Here is a 20,900-nt window from a genome sequence, read left to right as displayed (position 1 = left end):
TGACGGGCGATTGGTGACGTCACAATGATTGACAGCTCTCCCAGTGACCTTTCACACCAAGATGGCGGCGCCCATGGCAGTGCCGAAGTTTTGGAAACCAGGTAAAAAAAAAATAAAACTGAGGGAAATAAGATAAATTCCGGGGCGGGAACAGCGGGTGGTGGGGGAAATTATTCCACAGCGACCGGCACTCTGCAGGCAATTAATTTTTTTTGAATTAAAAAACCCTTTTTAAAATTCATAATATAGGAAGGCCGGTCGACAGCTCCAAGCAGAGAGGCTGTGTTATTTTAATATAAACAAAGGGGATTCTGGCAATAAGGTGCAAGGGGGAAGCTGCTTACAGTCACTTAGTCTCAACATTTAATTAATCCGGAAGGTTTCCTTATTTTTTTCTTCAAATGCCCTTTGTTGCTGTGAATCTTGCACTGGTGACTTGTGTGTTCAATATTGAGCCTCTGACCCCTGCCTGAGTAATGATGACATTTTATAGAAGCACCTTTTAACAGCCTCAGAATGCCCCCCAATGTGCTTGGCAGTCAATGAAGGACTTTTGAATAGTCCCTGGTGATATGTTGGTAACCATGGCATTCAAGTTGCTCACAGCAAAATCCCACATATTCTAGCAAATTAGATAAATGACTCGTTCCTCTGTTTTGGGGGGAGGGGGTGGATTGAGGAGAAATGTTCGTCAGGACAGTGGCAGATCTCCCTGATTCTCTTCCATTCGTGCCATGGGATCTTTCATGTCCAACTGCACAGGTTAACCTTTCATCTGAGGGACAGCATTTTTGACTGCAGCACTGGCTTAAAATTGCACTGCGGCGTCAGCCTGGATTATGTACTCGGGTCCTGGAATGGGAGCCCACAACCTTTTTAATTAGAAATGAGCCACGGTAACACTTAAATCGTGGCATTGAGAGTTTGGTACGTTGGAAGACGCAGTGGGTGAATGTACCATACGCTTTGATCCCAGGTGTGTGCTGAGTTAGCGGATGTCAGTCGGGTACTACCACTGGCCTCACCCAGTGTCCCTGGCGGAGGAGATGAAAGTGGCCATGGTTCCTGCAACCGATCACTATCTGGCCACCTGTGCTGGAAGTGTGCATGGGGACAACAGACATTTCAGCAGAAGTTACAGCTTGTGATCAAACGTTGGAGCTCTATGTGTTTAGCATTCCCCCCATGGCCAATGCTAACACCTGACTGCTACCATTGTTAAGATCAGCTAACACAACCTAGGTTGATGATACAGCTTAGTTTCACATTGGGTGGTGGATTTATCAATGGAGGTTCATGAGGCAGATGCAGATGAGGAATGCCATTGGACCCAGCTCGTTCATCCAGTTAAGCAGACTCTATAGTTGCCCCAGCATGGCATCCACTGTTTAAAATAATTCTAGGGTTTTCATCTCCACAAATCTACATGGAAGACCATTCCATGAGTGGTTCTCTCTGACGAACTACCTGAAATCGGTCCTACAATTTCCCTTTACCAGTTTGAACCTGTGTCTCCCCTTGTCCTACTCTCACTGTTTCATTTGGAGTAGTGCTTTGGATCTACTTCCATTTTATACTGTTTACCATCTTGTATCCATCTCGATTCAGTGCTGAAAAGCTCAAGTTTCTCTAGTCTTTCCTGAAGCTGAGTAAGGGAATACTAGGGATCAATCTTGTTGCTCTTCTCTGGACTAACTGGACCAGTGTCTCAGTGACCAGAACTAGATACGTGGTATTTGTGGTGTGGTCTGACTAGACCACTGCAAGGTTTGAGCATGATTTCATCTGATACGTACTGTTTTGTTTTGGGTAGTTCAGCATTCTACTTGCTTTGTCGCTTGCTGTTCTGCTGTGATCTGATATTAAATATCAAGTTTATTAAAACTGTTCTATCTGTTTCAGCTTCAACCTTAGCTATTTCAGCAACATTCATTGAACCAAAAAGGTTTACATTACAGAAGGAGGCTATTTGGTCCTTGTGTCTGTGCTGGCTCTTTGCTAGATCAATCCAAGACTAATTTCATTGTTCTGCTCTGTACCTTCCTCTCCTTCAAATATTTTTCCAGTTATTCCTTAAAAGATGCAATGGCATCTACCCTAATTATTCCCTGTGGCAAAGCATTCTATGCTTCAACAACCCACTGTGCAAAGAAATTTCTCCCAGTCTCTCTCCTCACACTCTTAGTGACGGTTTTAAATTGGTGACCCCCTCATCGCTGACTTCCCCAACCAGAGGAAATAGTCTTTCCCTATTCACTCTATCAAAACCCTTTATAATTGTAAAACCCTCTACTAATTCTCCTCTTACCCATCTCTGCTGGTGGAAATAGTCCCTGCATCTCGAGTCTCTCCTCATAAATATAGTTCCTCATCTTTGTCATCATCTGGGGAATCTACACTGTACGCGCGCTCTGGCTTTAGTGTCCTTTCTATAAAGCGGTGCCCACAACTTCTCTCAGTATTCTAACTGGCCTAACTAATGTTTTGTAAAAAGAAAAGACTTGCATATATGCAATTGTACAAAATTATCATTATTTCTTAGAGTACTTTTGTATTGTATGCCTCTATTTATAAAGCTTAAAATGCTGTTGGCCTTTCTATGCCTTTATCGACCTGCACTTTCAGGGAATTATGTATTTGAATCTCTAGGTCTCTGTTCATCCACACCCTCAAGCGATTTTCCATTGAGTCAAGTGTATGCTCCGAATCCTTGTTTTTCCTCACAACATGTATTACCTCACACTTATCCACATTAAATGGACACACATGCACCCTGAGAACAAAAGTGGACCCAACAATGACTCTAGGATACGGCACTTCGAACCCTTCTCCATCTGAGCATCACCCATTTGCCCTAACTCTTTGTTTCCTGGCCCATCAACCAACTTTCTATCCATACAGCGATGTTCCCTCTTATACCATAGGTCTGAATCTTTCTAGCAAGCCTTTTGTGAGACACCTTCGTGAACACCTTGGAATACTTATGTGACCCATTTTTTTCTTCCAATGTGCAGTGTGTTTAAATAAAAGTGTTGGACAATATTGATCTAACACTGATACTGAAAGAATGAAAGTGAAATGTCTGTGACAAGGCAACGGCGTTGTACAAAATGAAAATTGATGCATTGCTTTACAAGGTGACACATTTTTGTAAACAACACTGGTCAAATATTTTCTCTTTAAATGTTCTTATATTCCATGGGAATGAATGAAGAGGTTGCGTACTTTTGGAGCTGCCACACAGATTTTAACAGTTGGTGCATTTTAATAAACCACTCGTTACAGCAAACTCTGTCTGCGGGCGATAAATATTGACTATTAGATTTTATTCAGAGTAACATTGGTGGAGTGGGGAGGAAGAAAGACAAACAGGAACAGAAATGTAAACTTCTCTGTCCCTCTCTCCGCCTTTTTTAAAGCTCCTCAAATCCCAAATATGGGGATAGGGTCGGAAAGTGGAGTTGAGGTCAAAGATCAGCCATGATCTTATTGAATGGCGGAGCAGGCTCGAGGGGCCGTATGGCCGACTCCTGCTCCTATTTCTTATGTTCTTGTAACCTAATTTTCAGTTACCCTTCCTTATACCTTGCCTCCTGCCTCAGCGACCATATTCAACATCTCTATTTACATAGAACTACATAGTATTTACAGCACAGAAACAGGCTGTTCCACCCAACAGGTCCATGTCAGTGTTCATGCTCCACACGAGCCTCCTCCCACCCTACTTCATTTAACCCTATCAGCATATCCTTCTATTCCTTTCTCCCTCATGTACTTATCTAGCGTCCCTGTAAAGGCATCTATGTTATTCGCCTCAACTACTCCATGTGGTAGCGAGTTCCACATTCTAACCACCCTCTGAGTAAAGAAACTTCTCCTGAATTCCCTATTGGATTTATTAGTGACTATCTTATATTGGTGACCCCTAGTTTTGGATTCTCCCAGAAGTGGAAACGCCTTTTCTACGTCTACCCTATCAAACCCCTTCATAATTTTAAAGACCTCTATTTGGTCATCCCTCAGCCTTCTAAGGAAAGGAGCCCCAGCCTGTCCAGTCGCCCCCCTCTCAGTTCTGGAATCATTCTTGTCAATCTTTTTTGCACTATTTATGATGCACCGTGGGACTTTTAAAAAATGTTAATGGCACTATATAAATGCAAGTTGTTAATACAGAAGGATGTAATTTGAAAGAATAGTACAAGTGACTCCTGCCTGGTAGGGGGATATCTTGTTTTGATTTTCTATTTTTCGATCCTATAGAGGTGCTGTATTCGATTGCTGGAGTTAACTCCGCTGACTTTATGGGATCCATCAGTAAAGGACTGTACAGGGGGGACAATGTCAGATTGACCTGAATGCTAGCAGCTGTGCATCTAAGCCAGAAAAAGTTGGCATCAAATTGGGTTCTACAGTGCAGTTACATACATAGATAGATAGGAGCAGGAGTAGGCCATTCGGCCCCTCGAGCCTGCTCCGCCATTCAATGAGATCATGGCTGATCATCCAAATTCAGTACCCTGTCCCTGCCTTCTCCCCATATCCCTTGATCCCTTTAGCCTTAAGAAATATATCCAACTCCTTCTTGAATATATTTAATGAATTGGCCTCCACTGCCTTCTGTGGTAGAGAATTCCACAGGTTCACCACTCTCTGGGTGAAGAAACTCCTCCTCATCTCTGTCCTAAATGGCTTACCCCTTATCCTTAGACTGTGACCCCTGGTTCTGGACTCCCCGACCATCGGGAACATCCTTCCTGCATCCAGTCTGTTTAGTCCTGTTAGAATTTTATAAGTTTCAATGAGATTCCCCTCTCATTCTTCTAAACTCCAGCGAGTACAAGCCCAATCGTCCCAATCTCTCCTCATATGTCATTCATGCCATCCCAGGTATCAGTCTGGTGAATCTGTGCTGCACTCCCTCCATGGCAAGAACATCCTTCCTCAGATAAGGCGACCAAAACTGCACACAATACTCAAGGTGTGGTCTCACCAAGGCCCTGTACAACTGCAGCAAGACATCCATGTTCCTGTACTCGAACCCTCTCGCTACGAAGGCCAACATACCATTTGCCGCCTTAACCGCCTGCTGCACCTGCATGCTTAACTGCAGCGACTGGTGCACAAGGACACCCAGGTCTCGTTGCACTTCCCCTTCTCCCAATCTATTGCCGTTCAGATAATAATCTGCCTTCCTGTTTTTGCCACCAAAGTGGATAACCTCGCATTTATCCACATTATACTGCATCTGCCATGCTTCTGCCCAATCACCCAACCTGTCCAAATCATACTGTAGTTTCTCGGCATCCTCCTCACAACACACATGCCCACCCAGCTTTGTGTTGTCTGCAAACTTGGAGATATTACATCTAGTTCCCTCGTCTAGATCATTTATATATATATATTGTGAATAGCTGGGGTCCTAGGACCAATCCCTGCGGTACCCCACTAGTCACTGCCTGCCACTCGGAAAAAGACCCGTTTATTCCAACTCTTTGCTTCCTGTCTGTCAACCAGTTCTTTATCCAAGTCAGTACCTTACCCCCAATCCCATGTGCCTTAACTTTACACGCTAATTTCTTATGCGGGACCTTATCGAAAGCCTTCTGAAAGTCCAAATACACCACATCCACTGGTTCTCCCTTATCTATTCTACCAGTTACATCCCTTTCAGCCAGCCTCTTGGTGCAGATTTACACGATTCCTTGCAGAACTGCTGTGGATGCGTAGTAACCAACGTCAGCTGATACCCATGACGGGGAACCCTGGTGTGAGGGGAGACACAAACCGGTGCTGAGGTACAAGAATGATGCCTAGTAACCTTCTGCTAGGGGTAGGTTCCCATGTACTTCATATTGAAAGCCCCTTCCCCATATCACCCTTTAAATAAATACTGAATAAAAAGCTTTGCAATGGTCTTCTTCTATAGTCTAGTATTTAATATTTTGCCTTCCTCATTAGTTGCTTATTTTTCACTTCAAAATATAGAATTCTCTAAAGCTTACTTGTGTTTGTTTCTCGACCAGCACAGTGTTTCCTGGAACAAGGATTGGCTGAGATGCATTAGTGTTTAGTTAAGTCAGAAGGTTGTGGGTTCACGTCCCACTCCAGAGACTTGAGCACAAAAATCGAGGCTGACACTCCAGTGCAAGGCTGAGGGAGTGCTGCACTATCGGAGGTGCCTCTTTCAGATGTGATGTTAAACCTGCTCTGTCAGGTGGATGTAAAAGATCCCATGGCACTAATTCGAAGAAGAGCAAGGGATTTATCCCCGATGTCCTGGCCAATATTTATCCCTCTACTAACATCACTAAAAAAAAACTCTCAGATTATCTGGTCATTATCACATTGCTGTTTGTGGGAGCTTGCTGTGCTTCCCACATTACAATAGTGACTACACTTCTAAAAGTACTTCATTGACTGTAAAGCGCTTTGGGACATCTGGTGGCTGTGAAAGGTGCTATATAAATGCAAGTCTTTTTTCTTTACCCTTCTGCCAACGGTTGAGAGTATCTCGGGGACTGAGCGGTTTGTAAACGGTTAATGTGATTTTATAGCAGCAAGCTGTTTGAAAATATCCAGCGGCATCCTAGTCACACTCTCTCCTCTTCCAACATTTCTGAGCTGGGAGAGAGGATTGAGTGCCGCTCACTGTAATCAGACACTGATTGGGATACAGGAGCAGCTTGACTCACAACTCTTCATTTTTGTCCCATTTGACTTTCTATAGGGAAATGCCCTAGTTCCGCTTGCCGCCAGTGATTGATGGCATGACTGCGAGTGTGATTCCTATGCAGAATCTTAGGTGGCAGACCCCATCCTACTGCTTTGTGAGGCAATGTTTTGGAGCATCGTCCTGCAGCCTCTAGTGAGTTTGGTTTCCAAATAATTTGGAGGCAAACAAAAAAAAAACAATCTGACTGAAGAATCCTTAGTTTGATATTCTTCTGTCTGGCTGTAAAAAATTAGTGCACTTTTGAATTCGTCCATGGGACGTGGGTGTCGCCGGCAAGGCCAGCATTTATTGCCCATCCCTAGTTGCCCTCGAGAAGGTGGTGGTGAGCCGCCTTCTTGAACCGCTGCAGTCCGTGTGGTGAAGATACTTCCACAGTACTGTTAGGGAGGGAGTTCCAGGATTTTGACTCGGCAGCAATGAAGGAACGGCGATATATTTCCAAGTCAGGATGGTGTGTGACTTGGAGGTGATGGTGTTCCCATGTGCCTGCTGCCCTTGTCCTTCTAAGTGGTAAAGTTTGTGGGTTTGGGAGGTGCTGTTGAAGAAGCCTTGGTGAGTGCATCTTGTAGATGGTAAACACTGCAGCCACGGTTCGCCGGTGGCGGAGGTTACATTTATATAGCATCTTTCATGACCTCAGGACATCCAAGCGTTTTATAGCCAATGAGGTACTTTTGAAGTGTTGTAATGTAGGCAACACAGCAGCCAGTTTGCACACAGCAAGGACCCACAAACAGCAAAGTGATAATGGCCCGATAATCTGTTTTAGTGATGTTGGTTGAGGGATAAACATTGGCCAGGACACCGGGAATAACTCCCCTGCTCTTTTTCGAAATAGTACCATGAGATCTTTTACGTCCACCTGAGAGAGCAGACGGGGCCTCGGTTTAACATCTCATCCGAAAGATGTCACCTCCGACAGTGCAGCACTCCCTCAGTACTGCATTGGAGCTTGCTACCACTGAGCCATAGCTGACACTCTTGAAGGGATCCCTAGTGGCCACTTGGTGTAGGATTATACCATTAGACCCAAAGATCTTAGGTTCATTTCCTGGTCTGGGCAATGGAGGTGAAAAATCAGCCAGGTTTATGTCCAGTCACATCTGCTGGCATATGTGAATGATGGGTGAGGCTGTGATGTCTTTTATGGTCGAATAGCCTGCTGACGACATTCACTGTCTAGTTGTTGAGAATTCCTATAGAGTAGGTAGACTTGCATTTATATAGCGCCTTTCACGACCACTGGACGTCCCAAAGCATTTACAGCCAATGAAGTACTTTTTGAAGTGTAGTCATTGTTGTAATGTAGGAAACACGGCAGCCAATTCACACACACCAAACTTCCACAAACAGCAATGTAATAATGACCAGATAATCTGTTTTAGTGATGTTGATTGAGGGATAAAAATGGCCAGGACACCGGGGAGAACTCCCCTGCTCTTCTTCAAAATCGTGCCATGGGCTCTTTTATGTCCACCTGAGAGAGCAGACGGGGCCTCGGTTTAACATCTCATCCGAAAGACGGCACCTCCGACAGTGCAGCACTCCCTCAGCACTGCACTGGAGTGTCAGCCTAGATTTTTGTGCTCGAGTCCCTGGACTGGGACTTGCACCCATGGGCTAACCCACGTGGACTCGTACTTCGGCAGGAACCTGAGTCTTCAGGAGGGAAAAGAGAAGGGGGTGAAATGATTACTTGTAATAAAAACCGCAGATTTCAAATTGTGTTTCACTGTATCCCATTGTTCAGGCACCGAGGGTCCTGGTGTAAGTATATCTGAAGAACGAGTGAGTTCTGCAGAAGCGAGTGGAACTGCAGTGATTTACAATCGATATGCTGCCCTCTCCATAGAGCAACAGAGGCAAAAGCTTCCTATCTTTAAGGTATTTAAGTTTACGGTTATAAATGTCATTATTTATGCTTGTATTTTGTGACCTTTTAATTATTGGGGGCTAGTTTTTAATCTTTTCTCAATAAAGGACAAGTTGGCTTTTTTCATTGAAACAAGTAGTTTTTTTAATATTAAATATTTCTGTTGTACCACATTTTCTAAAAAGAAAGAGAATGCATTTACTGTATCTAGTGCCTATATATATTGTAATATATACCCAAAGTGCTTCACAGCCAACTGAAAGGTTTTGACGTATAATTGTTGTTGTTATGTATGAAGGAAAATGCACCAGCCAATTTGTGCACAGCAAAGTGCTACACACAGCAATGAGAATGTTGTTATTGGGCTGGGCACCGGGAGGACTCCCTGCTCTTCGAATAGTGGCCACGGGATCTTTAACATCCAACTGAACAGAAAGGTGGGGCCTCGGCTTAACGTTTTGATCCGAAAGGTGGCACCTCTGACTCTCTCAGTACTGCATTGAAATGGCAGTCTAGATTATATCTGGAGTGAGAGTGAACCAAGCGGAGACTTTAGAACGCAAAGACGGAAGTGGAACATTCAAGGGGGGAGAAATTGAGTATAGCCCCGTTTGGGGCGCCAGCCTCGCCAGGGCGCTAGAAGTAGCACCCCGGAAGCATTCGCGGCCGCCCGCCGGAAATTAAGTGGTAGCGCCCCAAAGGGAAGCGTGGCGCTACTGGAGGCGCCCCACATCCCTCTTGGGGCGCTGCGAGTGAATATCGTGGCGCTACGTGCCGCAGCGCCACACGCTGCGGCACGTCACGCTGCGGTATTGCAGGCCTTCCTCCCCTTAAAGGGGAGGGGCCTTGCGCAGCGTGATCTGGGGCCCAGCTGGGCCCCCGAGGATCGGGAGAGCAGGCAAAAGAGCCCGGCATCGAAGAGAAGTGCTGGGCTCTTGGAACGCAGCCGGCACTCCGTTGTGGGGGGGGGGTTCAGGAGGCCGGGGACGGGAATGCAGGCAGGTGCTGGCAGGCGGCCAACAACAAAAATGGCCGCCCCGCACCTCTCCTTTAATTTGTGCCTCCCTGGCCGCAGGTAGGCCCCCCCTGAACCAGTCGGCCATAGCGTCCGGCGGTAAATCAGGGGGCGCTGCCAAATATCGCGGCTGGGGCGTCAGCGGGGTGCTGCGCACACCGATGACATCATCGGTAGCGGCGCAGCGCTAACGGTTAGCGCCACCACTAACGTCCCGCGGAATTTAGCGGGATGCGTGGACAGTGCAGCGCCCGAGCGCCAGTTGGCTTGTGAACCCCTTAGCGCCCTCTTAAGGCGATAATGGGTGGCGCAGCCAACCGAATTTTTCCCCCAAGGGGTTTTCAGAACCCGCAGGAAACCTGCATTGTAATTCGCATCGACACTGTGGTTTAATGGAGACAGTGCACTTCATTCTTTTGGCACTACAGGAAACTCTTTTTTATCCAGCACCGACGAGACCGGCGTGGTGCCGGTTTATCAAAAAGTCCGGATTACAGAGAGGTTTAGTAAAAGGTACGAGAGCTCCGTACACAGCAACAAATCTAGGCTTCCCTGTTGCTTAGCAACTGGTGCAGGAACTCCGGCCACAGACCAAGCGTCCCTGTTGCTTAGCAACAAGTGCAGGAACCCTGTTTACACGGCCACAGATCCAGGAACGGCCACTAATATGAAGTAAAACTTACCTGAACCTACTCCTGAATTTTGCCGGTTATTTAGGTGCCGGTAAATCGAGAGTTTCCTGTATAAGGAGATGCATGTACTGGTTCTCTGAGGGGCTCTTGTGGCAGAATGTCAGTATTGCTGTGCTGGGAAGATTCTGAGTATGTGAATGTTTCTGCAGTGCTCGAGACCATTATTATTTACATTTTCTTTTTTAGTATCCGTGCTACGAGTTCTGTGGCTGCTAACGAGGGAAGTGCTTTAATATCACAACTAGTCTCTACTGTAAATCTCCGAAAATGAATGACTTTCATCAGATATATATAAGAACATAAGAAATAGGAGCAGGAATAGGCCACTTGGCCCCTCGAGCCATTCAATAAGATCATGGCTGATCTTGGGCTCAAAGCCACTTCCCTGCCCACTCCCCATAACCCTTCACTCCCTTATCTTGCAAAAATCTGTCTATCTCCACCTTAAAATATATTCAATGACCCAGCCTCCACAGCTCTCTGGGCAGAGATTTCCACAGATTGACGACCCTCTGAGAGAAGAAATTCCTCCTCATCTCAATTCTAAAAGGGCGACCCTTTATTCTGAAACTATGCCCCCGAGTTCTAGATTTCCCCACAAGGGGAAACATCCTCTCTGCATCTACCTTGTCGAGCCCCCTCAGTATCTTATATGTTTCAATAAGATCACATCTCATTTTCTTCTAAATTCCAATGAGTATAGGCCCAGCCTGCTCAACCTTTCCTCATAACTCAACCCCCTCATCTCTGGAATTAACCTAGTGAATCGTCCCTGAGCTGCCTCCAATGCAAGTATATCCTTCCTTAAATAAGGAGACCAAAACTGTACGCAGTACTCCAGGTGTGGTCTCGCCAATACTCTGTACAGAACATAAGAACATAAGAATTAGGAGCAGGATTAGGCCACACAACTCCTCGAGTCTGCTCTGCCATTCAGTAAGATCATGGCTGATCTTCGACCTCAACTCCATTTTCCCACCCGATCCCCATATCCCTCGATTCCCCTAGAGTCCAAAAATCTATCTCAGCCTTGAATATGCTCAATGATTCAGCACCCACAGCCCTATGGGTTAGAGAATTCCAAAGATTCACAACCCTCTGAGTGAAGAAATTCTTCCTCATCTCAGTTTTAAATGGCCGACAGACTATGCCCCCAGTTCTAGACTCTCCAGCCAGGGGAAACAATCTCCCAGCATCCACCCTGTCAATCCCCCTCAGAATCTTATGTTTCAATGAGATCACTTTTCATTCTTCTAAACTCCAGAGAGTATAGGCCCAATCTATTCAATCTCTCCTTATAGGACAACCCTCTCAACCCAGGAATCAATCCAGTGAAACTTTGTTGCACCGCCTCTAAGGCAAGTATATTCCTGGGATGAGAGAACTGTCCTATGATGAGAGATTGTGTAGAATGGGTCAACCATTTAAGACTGAGATGAGGAGGACTTTCTTCACTCAGAGGGTTGTGAATCTTTGGAATTCTCTGCCCCAGAGGGCTGTGAATGCTGAGTCTTTGAGTATATTCAAGGCTGAGATAGATAGATGTATGGACTCGAAGGGAATCAAGGGATATGGAGATAGGGCAGGAAGGTGGAGTTGAGGTCGATGATCAGCCATGATCTTATTTAATGGCGGAGCAGGCTCAAGGGGCCGTATGGCCTACTGCTCTTGCTTCTTATATCCTTCCTTAGATAAGGGGAAGGTAAAATGTGCACAGTACTCCAGGTGTGGTCTCACCAAAGCCATGTACAATTGTAGCAAGACTTCCTTACTCTTGTATTCTAACCCCCTTGCAATAAAGGCCAACATGCCATTTGCCTTCCTAATTGCTTGCTGTACCTGCATGCTAACTCTCTGTGTTTCCTGTACGAGGACACCTAAATCTCTCTGAGGATGGCGATCTTTGCTGAGGCTTTTATGTGCGAGTCTGGATAACAACAACTTGTATTTATATAGAGCCTTTAACGTAGTAAAATGTCCCAAGGCACTTCACAGGAGCGCTATCAAACAAAATTTGACTGAGTCACATGCGGAGATATTAGGGCAGATAACCAAATCCTTGGTCAAAGAGGTAGGTTTTACTGGACAGTGAGGCTATTTGATTATAGGAGGCATCACAACTGAACCTCCTCTTGATGTCCACATACACGCACACACATACAGATTTATTTTCCCCCATTAATCATTGAATATTGACCAGTGACATGAAACGTAGTTTGCTCTATCGCCAAAGCTAACTAAACCAGGGATGCTGAGACCAACCGTAGAGCCTTCTATTCTGCCTCGCTGAAATCAACTAAATCAGACCGTGGATTACTAGATTGAGTAAACTTCCGTTTCATAAGAACATAAGAATTAGGAGCAGGAGTAGGCCATACGGCCGCTCAAGCCTGCTCCGCCATTCAATAAGATCACGGCTGATCTTCGACCTCAACTCTACTTTCCCGCCCGATCCCCATATCCCTTGATTCCCCTAGAGTCCAAAATTCGATCTCAACCTTGAATATACTCAACAACTGCGCATCCACAGCCCTCTGGGGCAGAGAATTCCAAAGATTCACCACCCTCTGAGTGAAGAAATTCCTCCTCATCTCAGTCTTAAATAGCTGTCCTCTTAACCTGAGACTATGCCCCTTAGTTCTAGACTCTCCAGCCAGGGGAAACAACCTCTCAGCATCTACCCTGTCGATCCCCCTCAGAATCTTACATGTTTCAATGAGATCACCTCTCATTCTTCTAAACTCCAGAGAGTATAGGCCCAATCTACTCAATCTCTCCTCTAAGGCAAGTATATCCTTCCTCATATAAGGAGACCAAAACTGTGCACGGTACTCCAGGTGTATTTAGCTTACTGAGCCATTGGGTTTGCTATTTCTATACAGCTTAGGAAAATATAAACTGATGACTGTACCCTGACGCAACCTGTGATATCATTTAGAGGCTCCTGTCTTGGAATTAACTAGTAAAGCAACACAAGGTCCGGATCCCAACGATTCTGCACCATTTTATCATTTTCCTTCCACTCTTGAACTCTTCCACTACAAGGACTTTGAAACCTTGAGTTTGTTCAGTTTGACAATCCAGTACAAATTATTGGCACAGTCTTGAAGGAGCAGCTACGCTTTGCAGCTTGTCTTCTGGCACTGTCAGTGAATCCCATAACAGCCTCTGAGCCCAGCAAGCAAAGAAAGAAAGAATTTGTATTTGTATTTTACCTCAGGATGTTCCAAAGGGCTTTACAGCCAATGAAGTACTTTTATAAAAAAATAAAAAAAATGTAATCACTGTTGTCACGTAGGAAAGAATCATACAGCGCAGAAGGAGGCCATTCGGCCCATCGCGCCTATGCCGGCTCTTCGAAGGAGCTGTCCAATTAGTCCCACTCCCCTGCTCTTTCCCCATAGCCCTGCATATTGCATATCACAATGCCGTTGCATTCCTGGGCAGACAGGTAACTATTTCCAAGCCTCTGGATCGTAAGAAGCGTACTGGAGCTGTCTGGGGAAATTTATTCCCTCAGTCAGATGCAATCCCTAAATATGCCGGCTGAGACTGGCTGTGGGGAATTGCAAGAGCGAAGTGTTTTTTTATTATATGGGAGTTGAGTGTTTTGGTGATCAGATTCTGTGATTTAGTCCATTTATAACTAAAATGTAATTACAAGTTATAATTCTAGTTTGTGCTGATTAAATAAGTCGATTTCTATTGTTATTACTTGTGATTCTGGGTTTATCCCCCACGATTCCATCCATTTTTTCATAAAAACTGCAAATCAATGGATTTACTCCGATCCCAAGACTTCATGGCACAGGTCGTGAGTCCTGATGAGGGCAATAGCACCTTTACAAAGCTGGCTGTGGGTGGGTTGGCTCCCTGTTTTAAGCTTGCAGTAATAACTTACAGTGATGTTTTGTTCTTTTTTTTTAGCACAGAAATCACATCCTTTACTTGGTAGAGAACTATCAGACAGTGGTGATAGTTGGTGAAACCGGATGTGGAAAAAGCACTCAGGTTCCCCAGGTTGGTATTAGCAACTATCTCTCTCGGAATGAATCGTCACTGGGGCAAGTGATTTGTTACCACTCAGAAACTGACACTTTCCACTGCCTTTAAGGCGTTTTATATAAAATTGTGGTACTTGGGCAGCCAATCGCACTACATACAGTGAATCAATCGTACCTTTCAAAAGAGAATTGGATATTTACTTGAAAAGGAAATGTTTAGAGGGCCATGGAGAGCAGGTTAAGAGGTGACCTAATGGAGATTTTCAAGATGATGAGAAGTTTTGATAGAGTAAAGAGGGAAAAAATATTCCCTCTGGCGAGTGGGTCAATAACTAGAGGTCACTGATTCAGAATCATTGGGAAAAGAGCTAGAGGGGAGATGAGGAGACATTTTTTCACTCAGAGAGTTGTCGGGATCTGGAAAGGTGGTGGAAGCTGATTGCATAAATTATTTTAAAACGGAGTTGGGCAGGTACTTGAGGATGAGCAACTTACAGGGTTACGGACAAAAAGCGGGGTGGGGGGTGGGACTGCTCTTTCAAAGAGCCGGCACAGGCACGACTGGCCGAATGGCCTCCTTCTGTGCTGTAAGTTTCTATAATTCTAACAATGGGAAAAGAGCCGGGAGAGTGGGACTAACTGGATAGCTCTTTCAAAGAGCCGGCACAGGAACAATGGGCCGAATGGCCTCCTTCTGAGCTGTATCATTCTAAGTGTAGAAATTCATGGGATTGTTATGGGTTTCTAAAGCAAATTGCTTGCCTTAACCTTTTCCAAAACATTCTGCTTTTCTTTTGGTGCCATTTTACAAGACTGAAGTGATTTACCCTTCCTTTAGTGTTCGGTAGTATTGAGCTGCAGCTAATGGTGGAGCGAGTGTTTAAAAGGGGAGGAGGATGTTGTTTGGCGCATTAGTTTCAGTGGGGAAGCGCTTCCCTTTTAATGTGCCTTCCGCAGTGAGCTGTCAAAAAATGTGAAGTATATATTAAAGAGAAATCATCAACAAGGCTGTGACTGCTTCTTTCTCACCCCTCCACCCGTTTGTGGACAGTATCTGTCGGAAGCTGGCTGGACAGCAGAGGGCCGAGTGATCGGTGTGACACAGCCCCGTAGGGTGGCCGCAGTTTCCGTAAGTAGCTGGCTTGTATTTTGTTTTGCTCAGATAAGTACGAAAGTATGCCAGAACAGGAGCGTGCGATCTTACAACTGACCTCCAGGAACGTCTGTTGGACTGAAATCTTGCGGATTTGTTTAGTGGTATTTGATTATGGGCATGTCATTTTTACATCCCTCCTGAGAGGAGGTCTTTGAGCCCGTGTTCCCCCTAATCTTTTTTTTTGGGTGCGTGGTTTCGTGCATTTAAAAAACATTTTTATTTATGGATGTGGGAGTCACTGGCAAGGCCGGCATTTATTGCCCCACCCAAATTGCCCTTGAGAAGGTGGTAGTGAGCCGCCTTCTTGAACCGCTGTGAGTCCTTGTGATTTGGTACAACTAGGCCATTTCAGAGGGCAGTTAAGAGTCAACCACATTGCTGTGGGTCTGGAGTCACATATAGGCTAGACCGGACCACCGACACCTGGGAATCCCTGGCCCAAGACCGCACAAAGTGGAGGAGAAGCATCCGGGAAGGCGCCGAACACCTCGAGTCTCTTCACCAGGAGCAAGCGGAAGCCAAGCGCAGGCAGCGCAAGGAGCGCACATCAACCCAAGCACCCCACCCACCCGCCCCTTCAACCACCGTCTGCCCCACCTGTGACAGAGACTGTAGGTCCCGCATTGGACTCATCGGTCACCTGAGAACTCATTTTTAATGTGGAAGCAAGTCATCCTCGGTTCCGAGGGACTGCCTAAGAGAAGAGAAGACTGGGTAATCCTGACAGCAGGTTTCCTTCCCTAAAGGACATTCGTGAACCAGTTGGGTTTTTACAACAATCCTGTAATTTCATGGTCACCATTATTGATACTAGCTTTTTTTAAATTCTAGATTTATTTAATTAACTGAATTTAAATTCCCCCGCGGCCGTGGTGGGATTCAAACTCATGTTTCCGGATCATTAGTCCAGGCCTCTGGATTACTAGTCCAGTAACATAACCACTATGATCTGGACTGTGCGGCAGAGAGCTGCGCAGCCGCACAGCCCAGAGGGAATGTTGCTTGTAGCTCCCCTGATGGTTTAGTAGGTAAATGAACTGTTATTCAGCATTTACATAAATGATTTGGAATCTGGCATAAGCAAAATACTGCAGATGCTGGAAATCTGAAATAAAAACAGAAAATGTTGGAAATACTCAGCAGGTCAGGCAGCATCTGTGGAGAGAGAAACAGAGTTAACGTTTCAGGTCAATTACCTTTTGCCAGAATCTTTCAAAGATTTGGACTCGGGAATTGGAAGATCAGATTCAAAATTTGCGGATGACACCAAATTAGAGGGTATATTTAATACTGAGGAAGTCTGCGACAGCGAGTTGTTGTACTCTGGAAGGCACTGCCTGAAAGGGTGGTGGATGCACATTCAATAATAACTTTCAAAAGGGAATTGGATAAATACTTGAAGGGGGAAGATTTGCAGGGCCACGGGAAAGGGCAGGTGAATGGGACTAATTGGATAGCTCTTTCAAAGAGCCGGCACAGGCACAATGGGTCAATTGGCCGCCTTCTCTACGATATCGTTCTCCGGGTGCTCCGGTTTCCTCCCACAGTCCAAAGATGTGCGGCTTAGGTTGATTGGCTATGATAAATTGACCCTTAGTGTTGGGGGGATTAAATACGTGGGGTTACGGGGTTAGAGTGGGATATGTGTTGGTGTAGGTGTTACGGGGATCGGGTGGGATATGTGTCGGTGCAGGCTCGATGGGCCGAAATGGCCTCTATCTGCACTGTGGGGTTTCTGTGATTCTGTGAAGTGCAACTGCCGGTTTGACCCAGACAGAGCGGTTGTAATGGGAAAATGAAGCGTGCAGTATGACGGGCTCCTCTCAAGGCAGAACCATTGATGTGAAATCTCTTAATCTTCTCAACCTTCTTCCTATCCCTGGCCTCGTCATCATATCTTCATTGTTCAGTGCAATGCAGCAAATTCAAGCCTAATAATAATTCAACCCCCCTCAACTAACCTTTCGTAGATACTGCAGAAAGTGCATGCTTCAGTGAAAACCTAAAGACCAACCAATGGCTTTAAAAAAGAGCACTGCAGCGGCATAACTGCTAGGTAGGTTGAAGGAGCCCTCTCCAATTTAATTGCATAAGGAAAAGCCCTCGAGTATCCATTTTTCACTAAATGTATTTTGTTGTATATACACACAGTGGGATTACTAATTCAAACAAATTCCTAATTTGAATGGTCTTTGGTACCAACCAGTTCAGATTTGCAGCATTGGATGGTAAATAAGAGGTCAGAGAAACCTATTCAGTTTAATCATGATAGGACATCTAATAAGAAGAAAAGAAAGACTTGCATTATATAGCGGCTTTCACAACCTTAGGACGTCCAAAGGCGCTTTACAGCCAATGAAGTACTTTTTTGAAGTGTAGTCACTGTTGTAATGTAGGAAGCGCAGCAGCCAATTCATACACAGCAAGCTCCCACAAACAGCAATGTGATAATGACCAGATAATCTGTTTGCTCAGTGATGCTGATTGAGGGATAAATATTGGCCAGGACACCGGGGAGAACGCCCCTGCTCTTCTTTGAAATAGTGCCACGGGATCTTTTACGTCCACCTGAGAGAGCAGACGGGGCCTCGGTTTAATGGCACCTCCGACAGTGCGGCACTCCCTAAGTACTGCACTGGAGTGTCAGCCTAGATTTTTGTGCTCAAGTCTCTGGAGTGGAACTTGAACCCACAATCTGCTGACTCGGAGGCGAGAGTGCAGCCCACTGAGCCACGGCTGACACTATAATAAGAATCAAGTGGAACAGCATTATGCACTACGCTGTCTGTTTCACGTATAGATCGTGAGCATTGAATTTATATTTTTGTTTTGTAGCCTATGACGTGCGGTGGATGGGGCACCAGCAAATGTTCCTGTCCTCTCTGCACTCAGTCCTTGCCAGCACTCTATGATTTGCAGTAATAAATTCTGAATTCCAGGCATTTCTGCATAAACCTAAGCTCATCCAAATCTCTGCTGCCCGTATCCTAATCTCTGCTGCCCGTATCCTAAACTCTGCTGCCCGTATCCTAAGTCCTGTTCACCCATCACCCCTGTGCTCGATTTAAAAATTCGCATCCTCATGTTCTAATTCCTCTGTGGTCTTGCCCCTCCCTATTTCTGTAACCTCCTCCAGCCCTGGAAGAACTCTGCGTTCCTCCAATTCTGGCCTCTTGTGCATCCCCCATTTCCTTCACCCCACCATTGGCGGCCGTGCCTTCAGGAGCCTAGGCCCTAAGCTCTGGAATTCCCTCCCTAAACCTCTCCGCCTCTCTCTCTTTTTAAGACGCTCCTTAAAACCGACCTCTTTGTCCAAGCTTTCCGCCACCTGCCCCAATGTCTCCTCCTCTGGCTAGGTGTCAATGTTTGTCTGATTACGCTCCTGTGAAGCGCCATGAATCGACGTTTTACTACGTTAGAGGCGCCATATAAATGCAAGTTGTTGTTGTCCTAGATGACCACTTACAATGACACGTCTTGGTGGGGGAAAGGAACTTTGTACCGTCACAGCGATAATACTGTGAGGCTGCACCTCAGAAAGCGGGCTCCCGCGGGCAGCTTATTCCTGAAACCAGTTTGGTTCCTGTTGATCTTTTCCCCCTGTATCGCTAGGTGGCAGGACGGGTGGCAGAGGAGCGCGGCGCGGTGTTGGGTCACGAAGTTGGATACTGCATCCGTTTTGATGACTGCACCGACTCCCTGGCAACAAGAATAAAGGTAAGGTAGCAAGATTTATTGTCAGTGTGTGTCACTAAGAATGGCTCAGCTGGTTAAAGCAATGTCACACAGACCAGGAAGTTCTCAGATTCAGTTCCCCAGACAGTGCCAAGCTAACTGTTGTCAGCTGAAACGACTAGGGTGCTCTATTTGGTCTTGGCACCCCCCCCCACCCCGGGTAAAGGAGGAGAAAATTGGGCAGGGTTCCCACTCCTGGTCGCTGTCTGGCTACCCCCTGCTGGAGGTGTGTATGTGTAAAAGTTGGGCGAGGGCAGGACGGAGCTTGCCTTTGATACCTCCCTGTGATTGAATGCCTTGCTGACGATCGCTGTTTAAACTCACGCACAAAGAGTTGCTATTTGGATGAAGTACTGGGACGTCTGCACTCCCCGAGGCACTCCACCCCATCAAGGACAGAAAGCCATTAGATGGGAAGAATTTCACTGATCGAAAGGGGATTAAAAAAAGTAACCATTTGTATAATATATTCTTTGCGTTATTTCCTGGCAATCATCTTTTGATTATCATTTAATAAATCTCCAGTGATTATATCATGAGTTTTTAGTGTCACCAAGCACCTACTATCTGGAGTGCATCGACTAACAAACAAAAAGATTTAAAGGGGGCTAGTTTTGACTTTGGGTGATAGTATAAAACGGGCAATATTGGATCAACCACCCATTTATTATACATCCTAGTATTATAGGCGGCTGATCCAATATTGCCCAAGGTCAAAATTACCCCCAAAGTGTATTAACTCCGTTGAACCAATTATGAGAAATGATGGGCACCAATGTTCCCTCTAAATTGCCTTTGTTGTGCGCGGCCTGTTTATTTCAGTGCGCGGTCCCTTTAAATTTCCGCGCATGTGCAGTATTTCAAATGGAAAAGCTCGTGAGCGGGCTGCGCGGGACCTTTCAGATTACTGCGCGGCCGCGCACACGCGCAGCTTAGAGGAAACATCGATGGGCACGTGTGTGCAATTCTAAGGGTCGTAATCTTAACTTTAGGGTTTAGAAATAGCATAAGTGGAAAGTTGTTTCAAACCCGTCTTTCTGGCTGACATCTGCTGCATTGTCGTGTAGTTCACTCCAACCTTGATGTTAACCTACAGATACTAACAATGCTATTGCACAAGAACCGATTACTTGTCAATTTGAATTTGTGCTGTTCAAGTGACACACATCCACCTTTCAGTGTGGATTTCATTGTGAATCAGTGAAACAGTGCATTGGCCTTTGGATCCTGTACTGCTGACAACTACTGTTTTACTTTTAAGTGGACCCAAAACTGAACCCCTCCATTAGATTACAGTCTGTAATCAGATTCAAGTATTCATGCCCTGTTTATCAGTTGAAATGTGCCAGATCATAGTTTAGAATAAGTGACTGTGTATCATTGTTTTTTTTTCCTTCCTCCCAAGTCTCCTGAAAGATTGAAGGCGCTGACACTGCAGAGGTATAATTTTATAGGCGCCAGCAGCCTTCAGGTAGTTCAGCCCGGTAGTCTTTCTTCACATGGTGGTGAGAGATGGCAGGCTGTTTGGCTGTGGAAGGCATCGCAGCTGAGCCCAACCCTGTCCGCACACTTTAGAAAGCAATAAAAACATCTAATAGTTCGAACGTTCCTGATATTTAATTTCCCTCTCTGCCCAGGGACATCCAGGTCAGATGCAGCACCACAAGCTGCTGCTTCAGCGGAGACCAGTTT

General features: G+C 45.6%; 1 protein-coding gene across 1 annotated transcript in view; it reads left to right on the top strand.

Moving 5' to 3' along the window:
* Window positions 1–20,900, top strand: part of dhx35 (DEAH-box helicase 35) — a 75,294-nt gene continuing 54,394 nt past the window's right edge. Inside the window, exons 1-5 of the mRNA XM_086005723.1 lie at window positions 1–101; window positions 8,484–8,617; window positions 14,241–14,333; window positions 15,369–15,446; window positions 19,086–19,190. Of these exons, the coding sequence (XP_085861849.1) occupies window positions 62–101; window positions 8,484–8,617; window positions 14,241–14,333; window positions 15,369–15,446; window positions 19,086–19,190 (450 nt within the window). The 5' untranslated portion in view covers window positions 1–61. The remainder of the gene's footprint in view (window positions 102–8,483; window positions 8,618–14,240; window positions 14,334–15,368; window positions 15,447–19,085; window positions 19,191–20,900) is intronic.

This window comes from Somniosus microcephalus, chromosome 13, assembly GCF_052327205.1.
Source record: "Somniosus microcephalus isolate GS21.2 chromosome 13, FLI_Smic_1.0, whole genome shotgun sequence".
NCBI lineage: Eukaryota > Metazoa > Chordata > Chondrichthyes > Squaliformes > Somniosidae > Somniosus > Somniosus microcephalus.
Note: the sequence above shows the minus strand (reverse complement) of the source record. Positions and strands in the feature narration are given on the sequence as shown.